Source organism: Ursus americanus, chromosome 9 (assembly GCF_024610735.1).
Source record: "Ursus americanus isolate L20-20 chromosome 9, mUrsAme1.1.p, whole genome shotgun sequence".
In the NCBI taxonomy this organism is placed as follows: Eukaryota; Metazoa; Chordata; class Mammalia; order Carnivora; family Ursidae; genus Ursus; species Ursus americanus.
The window spans coordinates 33,734,019-33,750,553 of NC_142135.1; the positions used below are offsets into that span (position 1 = coordinate 33,734,019).

General features: G+C 43.6%; 1 protein-coding gene across 2 annotated transcripts in view; it reads left to right on the plus strand.

Annotated features, from left to right (window-relative positions):
* The first annotated feature begins 237 nt into the window (after positions 1–237).
* Positions 238–16,535, plus strand: part of UBR5 (ubiquitin protein ligase E3 component n-recognin 5) — a 134,503-nt gene continuing 118,205 nt past the window's right edge. For both annotated transcript variants that reach the window (XM_087864682.1, XM_045805836.2), the window contains exon 1: positions 238–796. In XM_087864682.1, coding sequence (XP_087720808.1) covers positions 735–796 — 62 coding nt within the window. In that variant the 5' untranslated portion in view covers positions 238–734. The remainder of the gene's footprint in view (positions 797–16,535) is intronic.

The window sequence follows — 16,535 nt, forward strand, 5'->3', positions numbered from 1 at the left end:
CCGGAACACTCACTCGGGAGCTATCCCACCCCCCAGGGGGCTGGGCTCGGGGCCGAACGGACCAATCCGCACGCGCCTTACAGTGCCGTGGCCCGACAACGTTGAGCCGCCCAATCGAAAGGGCCTTACCGCCCGTTTCCCGGAGCCCCGCCCCCTCGCAGCCGTGCCCCCGCCCGCCGGTCTCCTCCCTCCTTCTCCTCCTCCCGTTCGCCCCTCCCCCGCCGCTCGGGAGCGGAGCCTGCGAGACGGAGAAACTGGGGCAGAAGTGAAGATGGCGGCGGCGGTGCTGGCGGTGGCGGCGGCTTCTCGCCAGTGACGCGCGGTGCGGGCTCATCTCCCTCCCCACCTCCCTAGTCCGGACCCCGTCCGCCGCCGGGACCACACCGTCCCCGCAGCCCGCCCCTCTCCTCCCTCCCCAGTCGCCCCCTCTCCCGACGCCCGGCCGCCGCTGGCGGCGGCGCGCCCCGGGTCCCGGCCGCCGGCCTCGCACTCCTGTGCGCTGTCGCCGGGAGAGCGGGTGGCGTGTTGATCCGCCCTGCCCGCCCCGCTGGACCGCGGGGCCGCGGACACACGCCCGGCAGGGAGGCGGCGGCGGCCCCTGCGCATTTGCTTCCCTCCATTTGGGGACTGGGAGGCGGCGGCGGCCGTGGGTTTTGGGGAGGGGAAGGGGGTTGGGGGGGGTGGGCGAGAGCGGGAGGGGGCCGTCCTCGTGAGGAGGACGAGAAGGAAGCACCATGACGTCCATCCATTTCGTGGTTCACCCGCTGCCGGGCACCGAGGACCAGCTCAATGACAGGTAATAGGGCCGGCGGGCTGGCGGGCGGGCGGGGGGAGGGGCGCCTCCCCGCCCTCCCCTCCCCCACGGGGCCGCGCCGGGGCGGGCACCCGTGTTTACGCGCCGGCCGGCCGGCGGGGGGGGTCCTCACTGCCCCCGGCTAAGCCCCTTCCGGGGTAAACTTCTGGTCCCGGGCTCCGGGGCCGCGGGGGGAGCGCGGTGTAGACGGTGCCCGTGGTGTAGACGGGAAAGCGCGCTGCAACCTCCTCCCTCCCTCCCTCCCCCCCCCCCCGTCTGCCTCCGAGGAGCCGCGTTGAACTCGGCGGAGATGGGGGGGGGATCCGGCTCCGGGGGGGGGGCGGGCTGTAATTACCGCCCGGCCCAGGCCCGAGGAATCCATATTAGTCAAAGTTGAATTGAGACAGACAATGCGGATGGGGGATGGTGGAGGTAAAAAGAGAGGGAAGAGGAGAAGCGGGGCGAGGGGCCCCGGGGTAGACCGGGCTCGTCCGGGCCCCCGGGAGCTGTGTCCGGTGGGGTGGTCTGGACCTGCCAAGCCTGGAGATCCCAGGGGAGGGGGAGGCTGATTCCCGGCAGATCGCGTTGCGGGGGGGGGGGGGAGGAAGCGCCATGATTATTGTTATTATTATTAAATTTGAGCTCCTGCAGTGAGGTTTGCCGGCCTGGGGAGGAGATGAATTCAGGCGGGGGTGGGGAAGTGGATTGGATTCCCTTTGCTCTCCTTCTTCCGAAACGGGGCTGGTGTGCTCCCTTCTCCCAGCCCCTATGGTGCGAGCTTTTTTGTTTCCTTTTTTATTCTAATGATAGTGTTTTCCTGAGTTGTAATTTGACAGCTGAAAACCGTGCGTAGAGTCAAAGGAAAACTCTTACGTTTGCAGTTCGCAATGCTGCTTTCTTAACAAGCTGTAAATTTCTGGGATGGGTTTGCTATGGGCGGAGGAGGACTTATGATTTTTTTTTGTCTTTAATAAGAAGGCTATTTTGGCTGTGGATTCCTCCCTTTGCCTCCTCCGCCGTTCCCAGCCAGTTTAGGATATTGAATTGCAGGGCCGCATGCTCTCAGGGAACTAAGATAAAGCAGGAAAAGTTCCTTCACTGTTGAAAAACAGAGACTCGGAGAAGGTTGAGGGAGGCCTCCATTAAAGTAAGTCTTTGAATTTAGGACTCCAATCTAATGATGGGCTGAATATTTACGGGGCCAGAAGGTGGGGCATTTTAAGCCTCCCTCTCCCCCAGTGATATAACTGCTTTCGATTTCTTTTGAGTATAAATGGCCATCCGGACCCAAGTTTAGAAGTTAGATACGATTTTTGCTAAGTGACTGGGTGACATAAGTTGCATGACGCCGTTTGTCATGCGCTTCCCGGAGGGAGGAAGAGGCCTAACTTGCTGCTAAGATATTGGCCTTGGTCTCCGAGTATCTAACCGCCTCAGGTGGGGCGGACAGCTGCTCAATCCGAAAGCTGGCGGCTTAGTTTGTGGCTCTGGGTTCAGATTTGTCCAGTCTTTTCTGTATCTATTTTGTATTTTAACATGTTTGTGAAACTTTTGAAATACTTTCTAAAAATACTGAAATAAGTTTTGTCATTTAGCATTTTGTTTTACGATCCTTACTCTGATTTTAATTTCATTAGATTTAGAGATCTGTGAGATTTTAACATAAGATATTTTTGTAAATTTTGGAACCAGACTATTAGTGAGGATAGCTCTACTGTCATTCACGGAACCACGTTAGTAGTGCTTGTAGTGTAACTTGTCTTGTAACTTAGAAAATTGCACCAGGCAGGCGAGAGGTAGGCCATGTTTTCTCTATTAGTCCTACTTTATTTATACCGAGAATCCTGACTAGCTTACTCAATTGACTGTGTATGCCAAAACCTATTTTGCCAGTTGTCTTGGCATTTTGACTAATTTTTGAACATTCCTTTTACTTCAGCTAGTCTAGGGAATTTACAAGTAATGTATCCTTTTTTAAGCTACTTTTTTTTCATTCCTAATGTAAACAAGTAGTCAGTTTTGGTTTTGATTCCTGCAGTGTCCGTACACAATATTAAGAATATTTAAAGCACCTTGAGTTTTTATGAAACAGAAGTGGATCTGATTCATAGTATAAAATGTGTGTGTTGAGGTGGCAGATATTTGAGGAAATAGAAGGTACTGTAGGTAAAATTTTGGGAACATATAGTTGAGCTGGTAGCAGTAAAGAATGGTCTGTTGAGATTTGTGAGGACAGCATTTGAGACAGCCATGCCCCCCTTTTTTGATGTAGCTGACTTATGGTGGAGCTGTTCTGTGTCTTTCCCTTCAAAGGGAAAGATCCTCTTTGCATACCTCGTTGCAGAGTTATAGGAGAAACCTATTGCTGCGTTGCTTGACAGAAATCTGTTTACAGAGCAGACTGGCTTTCCGGAGCTTTTTAACTGGAACCAAAAGCCCAGAATATTTTCATCTTCAGATAAAAACTTTACCAAGATTTAGTAAGTTTTGGTAATCAGAAAGAGTGTGCCACTATAGCTTGACTTTTATATGAGAAATGTATCCATGCCAGGAATGAAATGATAAATGATATTTTTGGATGAAAAATGGTATAAATAAGTAGACTTTATTCTTTACATGAAAAGCAGTAAGATTGAACAGGCATTATGGTATTGCAAATAAATTGGTGAGTTAAAGAAAACATAAGGGGCCTCAAAACATCAATATTTTCTTCTCCAAAAAAGCTTTCTTTTTAAAGTAGCCGCATCCTGTTAAAAGTCAGATATTTTGTTCAGTATAATGATGTGATGTCTTAAATATCTAAAATATACTCGTATAAAAAAAGTTTATGTGATTTTTTTTTTCCTTTGTGTTTTCAGACTTGCTAATTCTGCAGTAGTCTTTGTATATTGGGTTAAAATCTGTAATCATTGCCCTGGGAGACCAAATAATGAATGCAGTTGATGAATATAGGTGGGGGTGGCTAGGGCAGAGCAGAGGAATTCAGAGAGCCCAGAATGTTGGCTGTGGCTTCCCAGAGTGATTAGAGAGTCCCTAGTGCGGAGTGGCCGGCCCTATGTAAATACTCACTGTATTGAATTGAAACCATCCCTGCTCAGATACTTTTGTGACATTTTGATTTTCTTTCTAGTGAATTTCTTGAGTTAGTACTATGTTCCTGCTTAAATCATTATTTCAGAGAAACAGCCAAAGGATATCAAGAACATGGGTTCTGCTGTGGAGTTTGAGGGAAGAGCTGGAAGTGCCTGCTAAGATCTGGAAGGTGCCAAAGAAGTTATGTAGACCAGTCTTTTCACTAATGAGTTGAAAAAGACAGTCCTGGAGCTTTGTAGAATTTATCCAGGGGTACACAGTGAACTACTGACAGATGAGGTCCACATGATGGGTGTGCCGCCCCCCTCTCCCCCCAAGTCCAGGTCTCTTCCCACTGTTCCACATGGCCTGTGTTCTGAGATATTGTTGCCGTTGGAGGCATGGCAGCCTTAGACCTTTCTTAGAGTTTTGATTTCTCCTTCCCTACACCTCCTCCTTCCACTTACGCCTTTTGTCAGAGGGCTGACCCTCTTAACCCTTTCCTAGAACTGGCCTAGGAGAGGCCTTTTTAAAGTGATGTGGGTATGCCCTGACTTGTCCCTGTCCTGAGTTACTCCTCACGGTGTAGGTTGGTTACAATAGGAACCAGTTCTCATTGTCTGTCTGTGGAATTTTCCTGTGAGCCTTGCTTTTTGGCATTGTAACATGTTGTGCAATCAAACAGTCTGGGTTTAGATTGTCATATCAAAAGGATTTTCTCTAAGGAGCTTCCCTTTAGGTGCTGTAAGGCTACCAGGTTAGATAATACAGAGAGGAATTAGAAATTCGGAATTCCTGAATCTGGGTTTGTCTCAGTCCTACTGCTTATTAACTATGTGCTGGTTGGCAAGTCATTTAACCACTTAGAGCCTTACTCCCTTGTCTCTCTCCCTGCCCCCCCCATCTCTAAATCAGGCGTAGTACCCATCTCAAGGTTGGTAAGGAACAACTGAGATAGTGGGTGGGAAAACACAAATATTATAATGTGGGTAATGTGGAAAATATGAAGAGATGGTTACTTTTAACTCTTATGTGTTGTCGGATTTTCAAGTCAAAAAAGCAGGAAATCAAAGAGCTTGCTCTAGAATATCCTTACCATTGAGTACAGAATCCAGACTTAGCCTTAGATCAGTGGTTCTCAATTGGGTGCAGTTTTGTCCCCCCCAGGGGATATTTGGCAGTGTGTGGAGCTGCTTTTTTTGATTGTCGCAGCTGGAGCATTGCTGCCGGCCTCTAGTGGATAGAGGCCAGGGAAGCTGCCCACCGCGACAGTGTGTAGTACAGCTCCCACACGGAAGGTTGTCTAGTTGTGCTGGGCTTGAGAAACTCTGTCCTCACTTATCTTGAATATATGCAGATGTAAAGATAAATGGAAATGACTTTTACGAAGAAAAATTCCAGCAACGTAAGTTGTTTGTCTCATAATGTGACTATTGAAAGTTAAAATTAAAAAGTCCGTTCCTCGGCAACACTAGCTACATTTCAGGTGCTCTGTCACCGCATGCAGCTAGTGGCCACCGCACAGGACGGTGCGGATGTGGACCGGTGCCACCACTGGAAGTTCTGTTGGACAACGACGTAGGAAGTGCTTTTTTTGCGCAGGGCATGGCATTCAGTAAGTGGTCCTGGTTTTTATTAGGAACTGTTGGGTTTTAAAGACTCAGGGATATCCTTGCCCTCTCAGTAGGCGCCTGAAAACGTGCCAGGGATTACATGGAGCTGAACAAAGGTTGTGGTGGGTGGATGTTATAATAGTGGAAAGCTGCCTGAAATGTCACTGCGCTACACCAAAAACCACAACTGTTAGTCTGTGTGGGGTGGAGCGTCACATCGCCAAACCAGAGGGAAATCTCACTGGAGAGTGTTAGCCAGACAGTCACACTAGAGGACTGTACTGGGAAGGTACAGGCAAGTTTAACTGCAATGATTAAATGAAGCTGATTAAGGAAAATAAGCTTAAGGACAGGGTATGAAATAGCCAAACAAAAACTTGAAAAACAAACAGGGGCAGATCAGTTTTATAAATCAAGAAATCAGAGACTAAATTGTAGGCTTAGGGGTAAACACACTTGTGCAGGAAATTACACTGTACACGGAAGTGCAACTAGGAATAGTGCAGCGAATTTTAGGAAAGATAGGGATTTTTCCCTAGCAGTTAGGTTATTTAGGAACTGGTCTCTAAAGGAAAGTGGAATCACTGAAGGCTGCGTCAAATGGCACTTCAGTGGGGGCGCCTGGCTGGCTCAGACGGTAGAGCATGTGACAGTTGATCTCCCGGTTATAAGTTTGAGCCTCATGTTGGATGTAGAGATTACTTAAAAAAAATAAAATCTTTAAAAAATAATTACACTTCAGTAGCTCCTATGGGGTGTATTGAAGGAAGCAGTTTTATGTTGCAGGAGAATGTACTTACAGCTTCTTTCCCCCATTTTTATCCTATCTACTACTAATGAAGAAAACAAACTCCATTTGTAGTCTGTTTTTCTGTCATTTTGCCACCTTGGCATTCTGAGCAAGTGAAAACAGCCTCTCCTGGCTCGTTGTGATTATGAACTGTTGATTTATTATTACAATTGATTTTCAGGTTTTACTCTGAGAATTGTTTTTAAACTTGTTATTATGGAGAGTTTCAGGCATTATACAGAAGTAGAGGCCATTGTGTGATGAACACACAGGTACAACAGTTGTCCCCTAATCACAACAGTCATCACATCAGTGGCCCTGTCTGGTTTCAACACTTTCCCCATCAGATAATTTAATCAATATATCTTCAGGATGCATCTCAAAGATGAAAACTTAAAAAAAACCCAACCCACCTAAAATGTTTCCTTAAAATCAGAATTCAGTCTGTTTAGGTTTTCCTGTTGTCACATAAATGCTTATTTTTCATCAGCGTTTTACATGGTAAGACTAATTGGGTTGTGGCATGTTACAAAAATTTGACTTTTTTAAGAATAAGACAAAATTTGTTTGGATTGTAGCCTTAGAAGGAGGGGCAGCATTGCATTGGAAATCTGAAGGCTCCTTGTAGCTTGATGGGGTCACTTGTCAGCCTCCAGTGAGAGCATTGTGTTAGCAGTCACTTGTGATGAAACTATGAGATTTTCTGTAGGGCACATTGAGGAATAATAAGTCATGTGAAAAGTTTGCAAGATTCTTCTAATTTAATGTATAGAAGTGAGACTATTAGTAAATTGAACTTGGCTATGAGACATTATTCTCTAATGAGATTGTGTTTCATATTACTTTCTTGATAGAATTAGTGTTGTGGTTATAAATCTCTTGAAAATGAGAGATATGGTAAGTTCATTGGTAGCTGTGTTTTGCGACATTCCCATTTTTATCAGAATATTAAATAAAGTGTTAAAATTTAATGTTATTTCACGTGTAAATAAGACACAATTTGTCTTATCTATGTAGAAAAAGTAAAGTTGTTTGGTTTCTGATGGTATCATTTACCTTAATAAAATGTTTTCAACTTTCTCTAATTTTATTTTGTAAATCAGCTTTATTGAAGTATAATTGACATACAGTATAACTCACTTATTTAAAGTATACAGTTTGATGAATTTTGACAAATGTATACAGCTGTGTAACCACCACAGTCAAGAACATAGAACATTTCCACCACCCCAAAAAGTTCCCTGATGCCCCTTTGCATTCTCAGTCCTTCTCTCTTGTCCCCGTCCCTGAAAACCACTGTTCTTTGTCTCATTGTAATTTTGCCTTTAGAATTTCGTAGAAATGGAATTGTGCGTCTGGTGTCTTCTACTTAGCTTGCGTAGCATGTAGTAGTTTTTTTCCCTTTTGTATTAGTGGTGGTACTTCATTGTTTGGATATGCCACAATTTCAGATCTGTTTTTTTGCTAATTTAAATTTGGGTTGCTTTCAGCTTCTGGCTACTCTCTAGTTTTTATTTATTTTTAAAAATTGCTTGTTATAAAAAACATTTTTGCAAAAGATCTGGAAAATACAGAGGATAAATTTAAAAAGTTTACTTTTTAAATGTTAACATTTTGGTGGCTTTCTAGTCTCTTTTTCTGTACCTGGATATTTTTGTTTTTATAATAGTGATCATCCTGGGTATGGTTTTGTATCCTTGAAACTTTTCTTGACTTTAATATGTTACAGTATTTTTCATATGAAAAATCTGCTTATAAGAAATCTACCTTTTTCTCGACAGCAAAGTTTTACGTTAATTAAAGTATTTGTATATGTGAAGCGAAGATCTTTGGCACCGTTGGGAGTGATGGTACTCCAGATTGCATATAGAGATAGGACAGTGTCCCGCGTAGGAAGCAGTGTGGACCGAATGAATGGATAGATTGAATGGATAGGTGTTCCAGATCGTTATGTGAACTCAGATACTAGGTCTTCCTCACAGCCGATCTGAAACTCCAGAGATGGCCTTTGTGTGAATGGCTCCCACGCCCCCTTACTTAGGGGCTTGGTGGAGATTGATCTGAGATTTTCTGTGACAGTCTGCTTGCTATGGTGTGAGACGTGGAGGATGATGGGTGTCCTAAGCCTTAAGAAAAGGCCAGATTGGAGATTAGGAAGTTAATGTGAAGAAAGTTAAGAAAGCAGAGACAGGGATGCCTGGGTGGCTCAGTTGGTTAAGCGTCTGCCTTCAACTCAGGTGGTGATCCCGGGGTCCTGGGATCCAGCGCCTCCTCGGACTCCCTGCTCAGTGGGGAGCCTGCTTCTCCCCTCTACCTGCCGCTCCCCCTGCTTGTGCACGCGCGCTCCCTCTCTCTCACTCTCTCTCTGACGAATAAATAAAATCTTTGGGGAAAAAAAAAGAGACTATATGGTAGGGTTATTTTAATGTCTAAATGATGAAAACCGGGTTCTCTGAAAGGCTTTTCGGGTTGTGATATTGGGTTTTTGCAGTCAACATCTATTTTCTTATATTGTAGGAATGGCTTTGTTTCTTGTCCAGAAGTAATTTGAACTAGTCCATTTATTGCTCTGTATCATCATCTGCATATAGAAACGCTACTTTGTCTTTAAAAGCACCAATCAAGTGATTTTTCTTAAATTGTGGGCGTATTTAGTGTAAACGTTCCATTCCCTTAACATGCTTGTATTTCTAGTGGTGTTCAACCTGGTCTTCATCTCCTGTCGGAGATCCCTGTTGTTTTCCTTAAGCGGTTGTGTTTTTCTTCTTACCGGGTGTTCTGATTGTTATGTGTAGACGGAGGATAATCGAGGGGGAGTGAGTACTTGGATGCTGTGGACAGTGTGCTCTTGCCTTCCTGGGGGGAGGTAGAGGAACCACTTTTTCTTTGCCTCCTGCAGTGGCAAGCAAGGGATGAATCCGCATTACTGCCGCGCGTTCCCCTTGAGTCCCTGGTAGGTTTCTGTCACTTCGGAAGGGATGCGGACCCGGGAGCGGGTGTCTTCATTGGGCAGCCTGGCAGCCCTGCGTGGTCTGTAGGTCAGAGATGACATGTGGGCTGATGTTGCTGGCAGCAACTGCTCTTCTTTCTGGCACTTTGAAGAGCTGGAAGCTGCTGAAGGACGTGCATGACACCTGCGTCCAGAGACAGGAGTCGTATGTGGTTAACAGCCACCCCCATACCATTCCAGAATGTTTCTGGATTCACAAAACTCTCTTGAGTGGAGGGGCTAGGGCAGTTGGTTTTTTTCTTTTCTTCTCCAGGGCCTCTTGATTCCTCAGAAGACTTTTGGAAATGTAAAAAGCTTTCTCAACTTTCATGAAGATTTGATCATTCTTTGGTGAACTTAGGACATTCTTGAGGGGTGATAGCATTGGTTTTTGGGCGTGGTATGTTTAAACCGTTTTTTTTTTTTTTTCTTTGAAATGGAGTTTTTCTGATAACATTGAATTTTTGTAAGAGTAACATAACCGAACCAAATTGTACTAAAAACATTTATTGTGGCTTTTCTGATTAAGAGGTTCTTTGATTTAAAGTAGTACTTCTCACAGTGTCTAAATGGACCACCATCATCAGGAGCACAAAAGCTTAAGGATTACTGTATAAAAGGCTCTTGTTCACATTCCTTTGTATTACAATTAAAATAATTGATGACAGCAGATAGAGCGGTGCTTGCCAGGGCCTCACTGCCCCAGCCTTCCTCTCCCCCTTAGACTACAGGTTCTGTAGCTGCTGCTTGAGAATAGGGTATTTTCTTGCTCCTCGAGGCTAGAGTAATTTTTGTTTTTTCCGCAGATGAAATTTTAAAAGTTTGAGGAGAGTTACATAAATATTAGGTCCTCCCTAGAACTCTAAGACACCGAGAGGGGTAGCTTTTTAACAACACCCGTCGGTCCTAGGGTTACAGTCCAGCTGGGGGAGTGAAGCTGGTCCAGACCACTAGCAAACTTCGAAAGACCGGTGCAAGAGGTAGTCGAGTTTAGCCTGCGCAAATATTTGCCGTGTGCTGCCAGCACAGAGCTGGAGAGCTGCGTTAGATTAGTTTTCCTGGTTCAGTAAATGTTTGTGTGCTTCTCACCCTCAAACGCTGTGCTAACCCAGGAGTGGGTTTCACTTGTTGCACCAGCCCTTTCTGGAACTTGGGTTGAGAGGCAGCTGGAGCATTTTCTGCCTCATTGGGCAAGTTTGGAGAATAGTGAGGCGATAGTGGGCGCAGGGAGTGGCATCAGGTGGGTGTGCCATGTACTTTTTTTTTAACTGTTTACTTTGAAATAATTATAGACTCACGAGTAGTTGCAAAAATAGTGCAGAGGGCCCGTGTCCCCATAACCTGGCTTACCCTAATGGTAACATCTTGATTATATCACTTATTTTTGACATCCTTGCGAAGCACTAGAGAGTTAAAGGAGCATTTTCCCCATGTGCATTTTTGAAAATTGCTTATTTCTTTGCTAAGATAGCATAGATTAGAAGACACAAATTTAGAGAAGACTTGGTATTCTTAGATGAGTTTGAATTGATGAGCTATATCCTAGGTAGTGATTAAGTTTTTAGTCATTTGGTCTTTGACATGATGGTGACTGGAATATAAATTGGAGGAAGTCAGTGGTCAGGGATTTGGGTTTTTTTTTGTATCTGACACTAATTGGCTATGTGACCGTGAGTCAGTGATACACCTGTTACTTGTAAGTGAGTGAATTGGGCCGGATCATGTAGGTTTTCTCTGCTCAGTTTCTATGCTCTTAGGGTTGTGCTAGGGAAAAGGATTTTTGTATTGTAGAATGGTTCAGAGGGAGAAGAACTGTGTCTACGGTTGTCTATGATTTCTTTCACTTAAGTTTCATTGATGAATGGAAGATGAACAAAGAAAGTGGGAGAATAATTTTTTACTCTTTTACTCAATTCAATAACTATTTTGCCAACTAAATTACATACATTGGGATACAAAGATAATGGCCTCTGCCCTCATGGGGAATTCATTTTACAGGAGAGGCAAACATGTCAGAGGGAAATAAGTGCTACTAGATAGTATAAATGACAGGGGAGACGGACCTGATGATTAAACCTGGTGCTTACGACGGGCTTTGAAGACAGGGTTGCAGGGTGTGGAGACTGGTTCATCCTCTTACTTCTGTTCTCTTTGAGCCTAATGAATTTTCTTTTAGAGGCGTGGAAGATACTGTCAGCAATCAGGGCTTCACCAGGGGTGATATTGATAATCAGAGTTTTAATAGTAGTGCAGAACTCTTGTGCTGTGTGAGAGCAGTTTACATATGGACAGTGGATTTTTTTTTTTTTTTTGGTTCTTTTGCTTTTCGTTTGCAAAAGGTACTGTCGAGGGATAAGACAAGAAGATAGGACTCAGTGGGGTGTGAAAACAGGTTGTTTCGCCCTATTGCTTAGACTGACTTATTGTTGGAGTTGGCAAGGAGGGAAGAGGGTTGAAGAGCTTATATGGAGAGTCTGTGCTCCTTTCTGCTCACTCATGTTGCACAGGCTGGGATTGACCCTGTGACCACCTTGAATACTACCAGGAGAGAGACCCTAAAATGTGAGACTGTGTCCTCTGATTCCTTCATTGTTATTGTCTTCATTTAAAATACTTAATTTCAGGGGTGCTTGGGTTGCTTAGTTGGTTAAGCATCCTACTCTTTTTTTTTTTTTTTTTTAAAGATTTTTTATTTATTTGACAGAGACAGCCAGCGAGAGAGGGAACACAAGCAGGGGGAGTGGGAGAGAAAGAAGCAGGCTCCCAGCGGGGGAGCTCGATGTGGGACTGGATCCCAGAACGCCGGGATCACGCCCTGATCACACCCTGATCTGAAGGCAGACGCTTAACGACTGCACTGCCCAGGCACCCCCTAAGCATCCTACTCTTGATTTCAGCTCAGGTCCTGATCTCAGGGTTGTGAGATCGAGCCCTGCTCTGCGTCTAGCTCTGTGGTGGGTGTGGAGCCTTCTAGAGATTCTCTCTTTCCCTCTGCCGCTCCTCCCTCTTAATAAATAAAATACTTAATTTTATATAGCACTCTGCCAGAAATATTTCAAGATTATTTGTGGTTATAGATATTCGTGGGATAGAACTGTTTTAATGGATATGGAATTTCATATCAGATTTAAGACCCCAAGGTGAGATGAAATAGTCAAAAATATGTGGGGGCACCTGGCTGGCTCAGTTCATAGAACATCCAACTCTCTCTCTCTTTTCCTTTTTTTTTTTGGGCAACCAACTTTTGATCTCGGGGTCATGAGTTCGAGCCCCAAGTTGGGTGAAGAGATTGCTTAAATGCATATCTGAGTTTAGATATATCTGCTTAATCCTTTAAGTTTTGTACTAAGTTTTTATCTGTCTTTAGGTTTGTTTTATGATACCAACATTCATTATCATTAAAATTCCTACAGAATTTGGGTGTGTTACTGTGTATGTGTAAGATTTTATGTACGGTAGATGGGTCCTGATGGGAAGAGCTGTGAGAACTAAAAAGCCCCTGGACTCGGTGTCAGGAGGCTTGGTCCTTCTGCTAACTAGTTGTGTAGTCTTGGGCAAGTCATTTGCCTGCAGTGATTCTTAGTTTACTCATCCGTCAGATGAGGGGATGTGTTTGATGTCTGAAAGCTCATTTCCGCTTTGAACCTGTGTGACGGGAGGGCTGTACATAGTGGTTTATGAGCCGTAGTTGATGGGTGTTTCTCAGCTTCGCCACTTCAGGATTTAACTTTTATTTCCTGCTTTAGACCTGCTCTTCTTCCTTTTTTGTACTCCTTCTAATAAGTATGTAAAAGCAGTGGACATTCTAAATTCTTACCACCTTCTTAGGTTAAGTGGAGGGGAGCTCTTGAAAACTATCCCAACTCTTCTGTATCTTTTAAAAATATTAAACAGCGAGAGCCGATGTATTTAACTTGACATAATGAATTCAGTGCAGTTGTATTATTTTTTAATTACATTTTCCATGTAAACTTAATGGGAAGTTTCCGTGTGGCAAAAGCTTATTTGAAATCAGGTGTGATAAAGCGAAAGACATTGACAGCGTTGCCGCCTCCCGGGATTGGGAGTGTTTGTTCCCCTTCGATTTCCAGTGAAGTTGAGACTGTTCTTTTTGGAACGCTGTTTAGTAGGTCCCAGTACTGTGAGGTGCCCATCAGGAATTTGTTCACATTTCCAGGATACCTATTATCATTCTGTATATTAGTCTGTAATAGTTGATGTTCGTTTTTAACTTGAGTAGCCTGCGAGTCTACTTGACATCAACTGCTGAGTCATTTTTGAGATGTTCAGAATTTTACACCAAGGGGTATCTTAGGGTTTTCATATTTTACAGCTGAGGAAATTGAGGGCACAAGGGCCCAAGTGATTAGTTAAGTGGCAAAGACTAGACTCTGCACTAACTCAGCTTTTTTTTTTTCCCCCAAAGATTTTATTTATTTATTTGAGAGAGAGAGAGAGCGAGCGAGCCGCCGCAAGAGAGAGCACACAAGCGGGAGGGAGTGGCAGAGGGAGAAGGACAAGCAGACTCCCCGTGGAGCCGGGAGCCTGTGGCAGGGCTCCATCCCAGGACCTTGGGATCATGACCTGAGCCTAAGGCAGACGCTTAACTGACTGAGCCACCCAGGCGGCCCTGTACTAACTCAGCTTTATTTCTTTTCCTTTTCTTTTTGTTATAGGCATGCGAAGTTACTTGTTTTTCTGATACATATTTATTACCATATATAAATGCAATTAAATATTGATATACACACTTTGTGTACACACATGCCATGAAAACAGCAAATTTGGGGTGGGCTTCTGCATGTCGGTTCTAGTCTTGGGTGCACGGTGGTGGAGCTTAGTTGGTGGGAAAGACAGGCCATTATGCGGCAGTGTGATGAGTACAGTGAAAGAAATTTGGGATTCTTCACCAGAGGTCACCATAGCCTGGTCTCGTGAAGAAGGAAAGCTTTTCAGAAGAACTGTCAAAAGGAGGACCAGGATTCTGAGTAGGAGGTAGGCTGAGAGGGCCATGGCAGAGGTGTGGCACAGGGCAGGGCGCTGAGGACTGGAAGAGCTTTGTAGGCAGAAGGGGCTGCATGTGTGAAGACCCTAAGGTGAGAGAGGGCAATACATTTGAGGAACTATAGTTCCTCCTTATAGTTAAGGAGCCCCGACTGTTAGAGCAATGAGTACAGAGAGTTTCAGATCAGTTGAATAGTTCTTGTAGAAAGGGATACAGTGTTAACTATCTTAAAAAATGAGCTTGGTATTATCATGAAAATAAATTTGATGTGCTAGGTTATATATTGGCTGTAACTGACTTATTTAGTGGGTTAGACTTAGCAATTGAACCAGTGCAGTAAAGGGTGTGAATTCCATCCCAGTTTAGGACAGTTGCTTGATTTCATGGCTACAAGTAGCGTCCTTTACCTCCATCCAGCCTAGTTGTTGGGATTTGCTATTGTTGATGAAGATGAACCAGCTTGGGTGGATGATTCAGTTCAAATGCTTCATTGCTGTTGGGAAAACACTGCAAATTCTACAGATGAGCTAGTAATATCACTGAGATGAATAATAATGCATTTTTCTAAGAGAGAAAATAGCCTATGATCTTAACCATGTTAAGGACAAAAGTTTCATAAGAAGTGATTGAGGAAAATGACAGTGCATTTGTCTCTGGGTTATGGATGAATTACTTTTGATGTCTCAGTGAGTTTTAGCATTTTATATGCTTCTGTATGTTTTTTAAATAACAGAAACAATAAATCCCTAACCAAGTGTTTCAGTTCAGTTAGCTGGTCACATGTACTGTTCACATATCTACTAACTATAGTGCCTCAGGTACTGGGAATGCAGGGACCACCCACAATAACCCTGTCCTCAGAGAGGCCACCTCTCAGCATGCCTGCAGAACATGGAAAGCATTGAATAAAGAACACTTAATTTCATTAAATTTTTCTCTAGAAACCTCTTATAAGGGGCGCCTGGGTGGCTCAGTCGATTAAGCATCTGCCTTCAGCTCAGGTCATGATCCCAGGGTCCTGGGATCGAGTGCCACTTCCAGGCTCCTTGCTCAGCGGGGAGCCTGCTTCTCCCTTACTCTGCCTGCCTCTGCCCCAGCTTGTGCTCACTCTTGCCCTCTCTCTGTCAATATAAATAAATAAAATCTTAAAAAAAAAAAAAAAAGAAACCTCTTATATGAAATAAAATTGTATATAACTGAGGGGTGATTCTATAAATAAATTTATTTTTAAAAATTTATTTTGAGCTTTGATATTGAACAGAGTCCTAAATTAAGATTAGATATTTGGGCATAATTTTTGATTTGAGCTTAAGGAAATTTGTTCACAGCCTGCCCCCAAAGGAATGGTAATGAAAGCCTGTTGGATTTTGGACAAAAACTTATTTCCATTTTACATTCATAGTTCACCCAAGGAGAAGACAGCTTGTAAAAAACAGTGTGGTAAAATTTAAGCACTTATTTTTCTAGTAAACTGGCAGAATTTTTATTATAACTTAAATATAAATGAACACTATGAGAAAGCATTTTTAAAAATGCGGCCTAAAGTTTGATTCATTCGTTCATTCATTGTTAGTCAACAAATACTTAATTGAGGCCTTGTTTTGGGCCAGACTCTTGGGCTACAAAAATGAACAAAGGAGGCAAAAATTCCTGCCCTTGGTGGAGCTACGTTGTAGTGACATGCTTTTTGTGTGTTAATAATTAGGAAACCCTGCTTTTAAATGAGAGGTGTTTAATTTCCATGTTACATCTATTCGAAATGTATCCTTATTAAAAATTGTATTCAGTTAGAAATGGGAAAGCCCACTGAATTGAACTGTTCTTTGTAATATCCCTAAGTGGTTTTTTAAACATTTTCATCACTGTGCAGGGCCATTCTTTAAACTTGCTTTCCCTTTACTTTGAGCCTGTGAGTGCCATCTGGGAATGCTGAGAGGTGGTGTCTTTGAAGACAGGCTTATTGTGCGTGGTCGTTGCATTCATAGTACCTGAGATATCATAGTTAGTACATATTTTTATTAAATTAATTTGAACTTCAAAAAACAGAATATTTTAATAAAAATTGATTCTTACAACTGTATTTTGATCTTTAGAATAAGGAATGAATTAAGTGTATGGATTTTTTTTTTTTGCATATACTATTCCAATAATAATTGAAAGATACCGCAGTATAACTTCAATGCCCTCTCCCATATTTCATGTCGGAGGCCTTCCTTAAATGGTGATCCTTGACTCTGCGTGTGTGTGTGCGTGTGTGTGTGTGTGTGTATTTT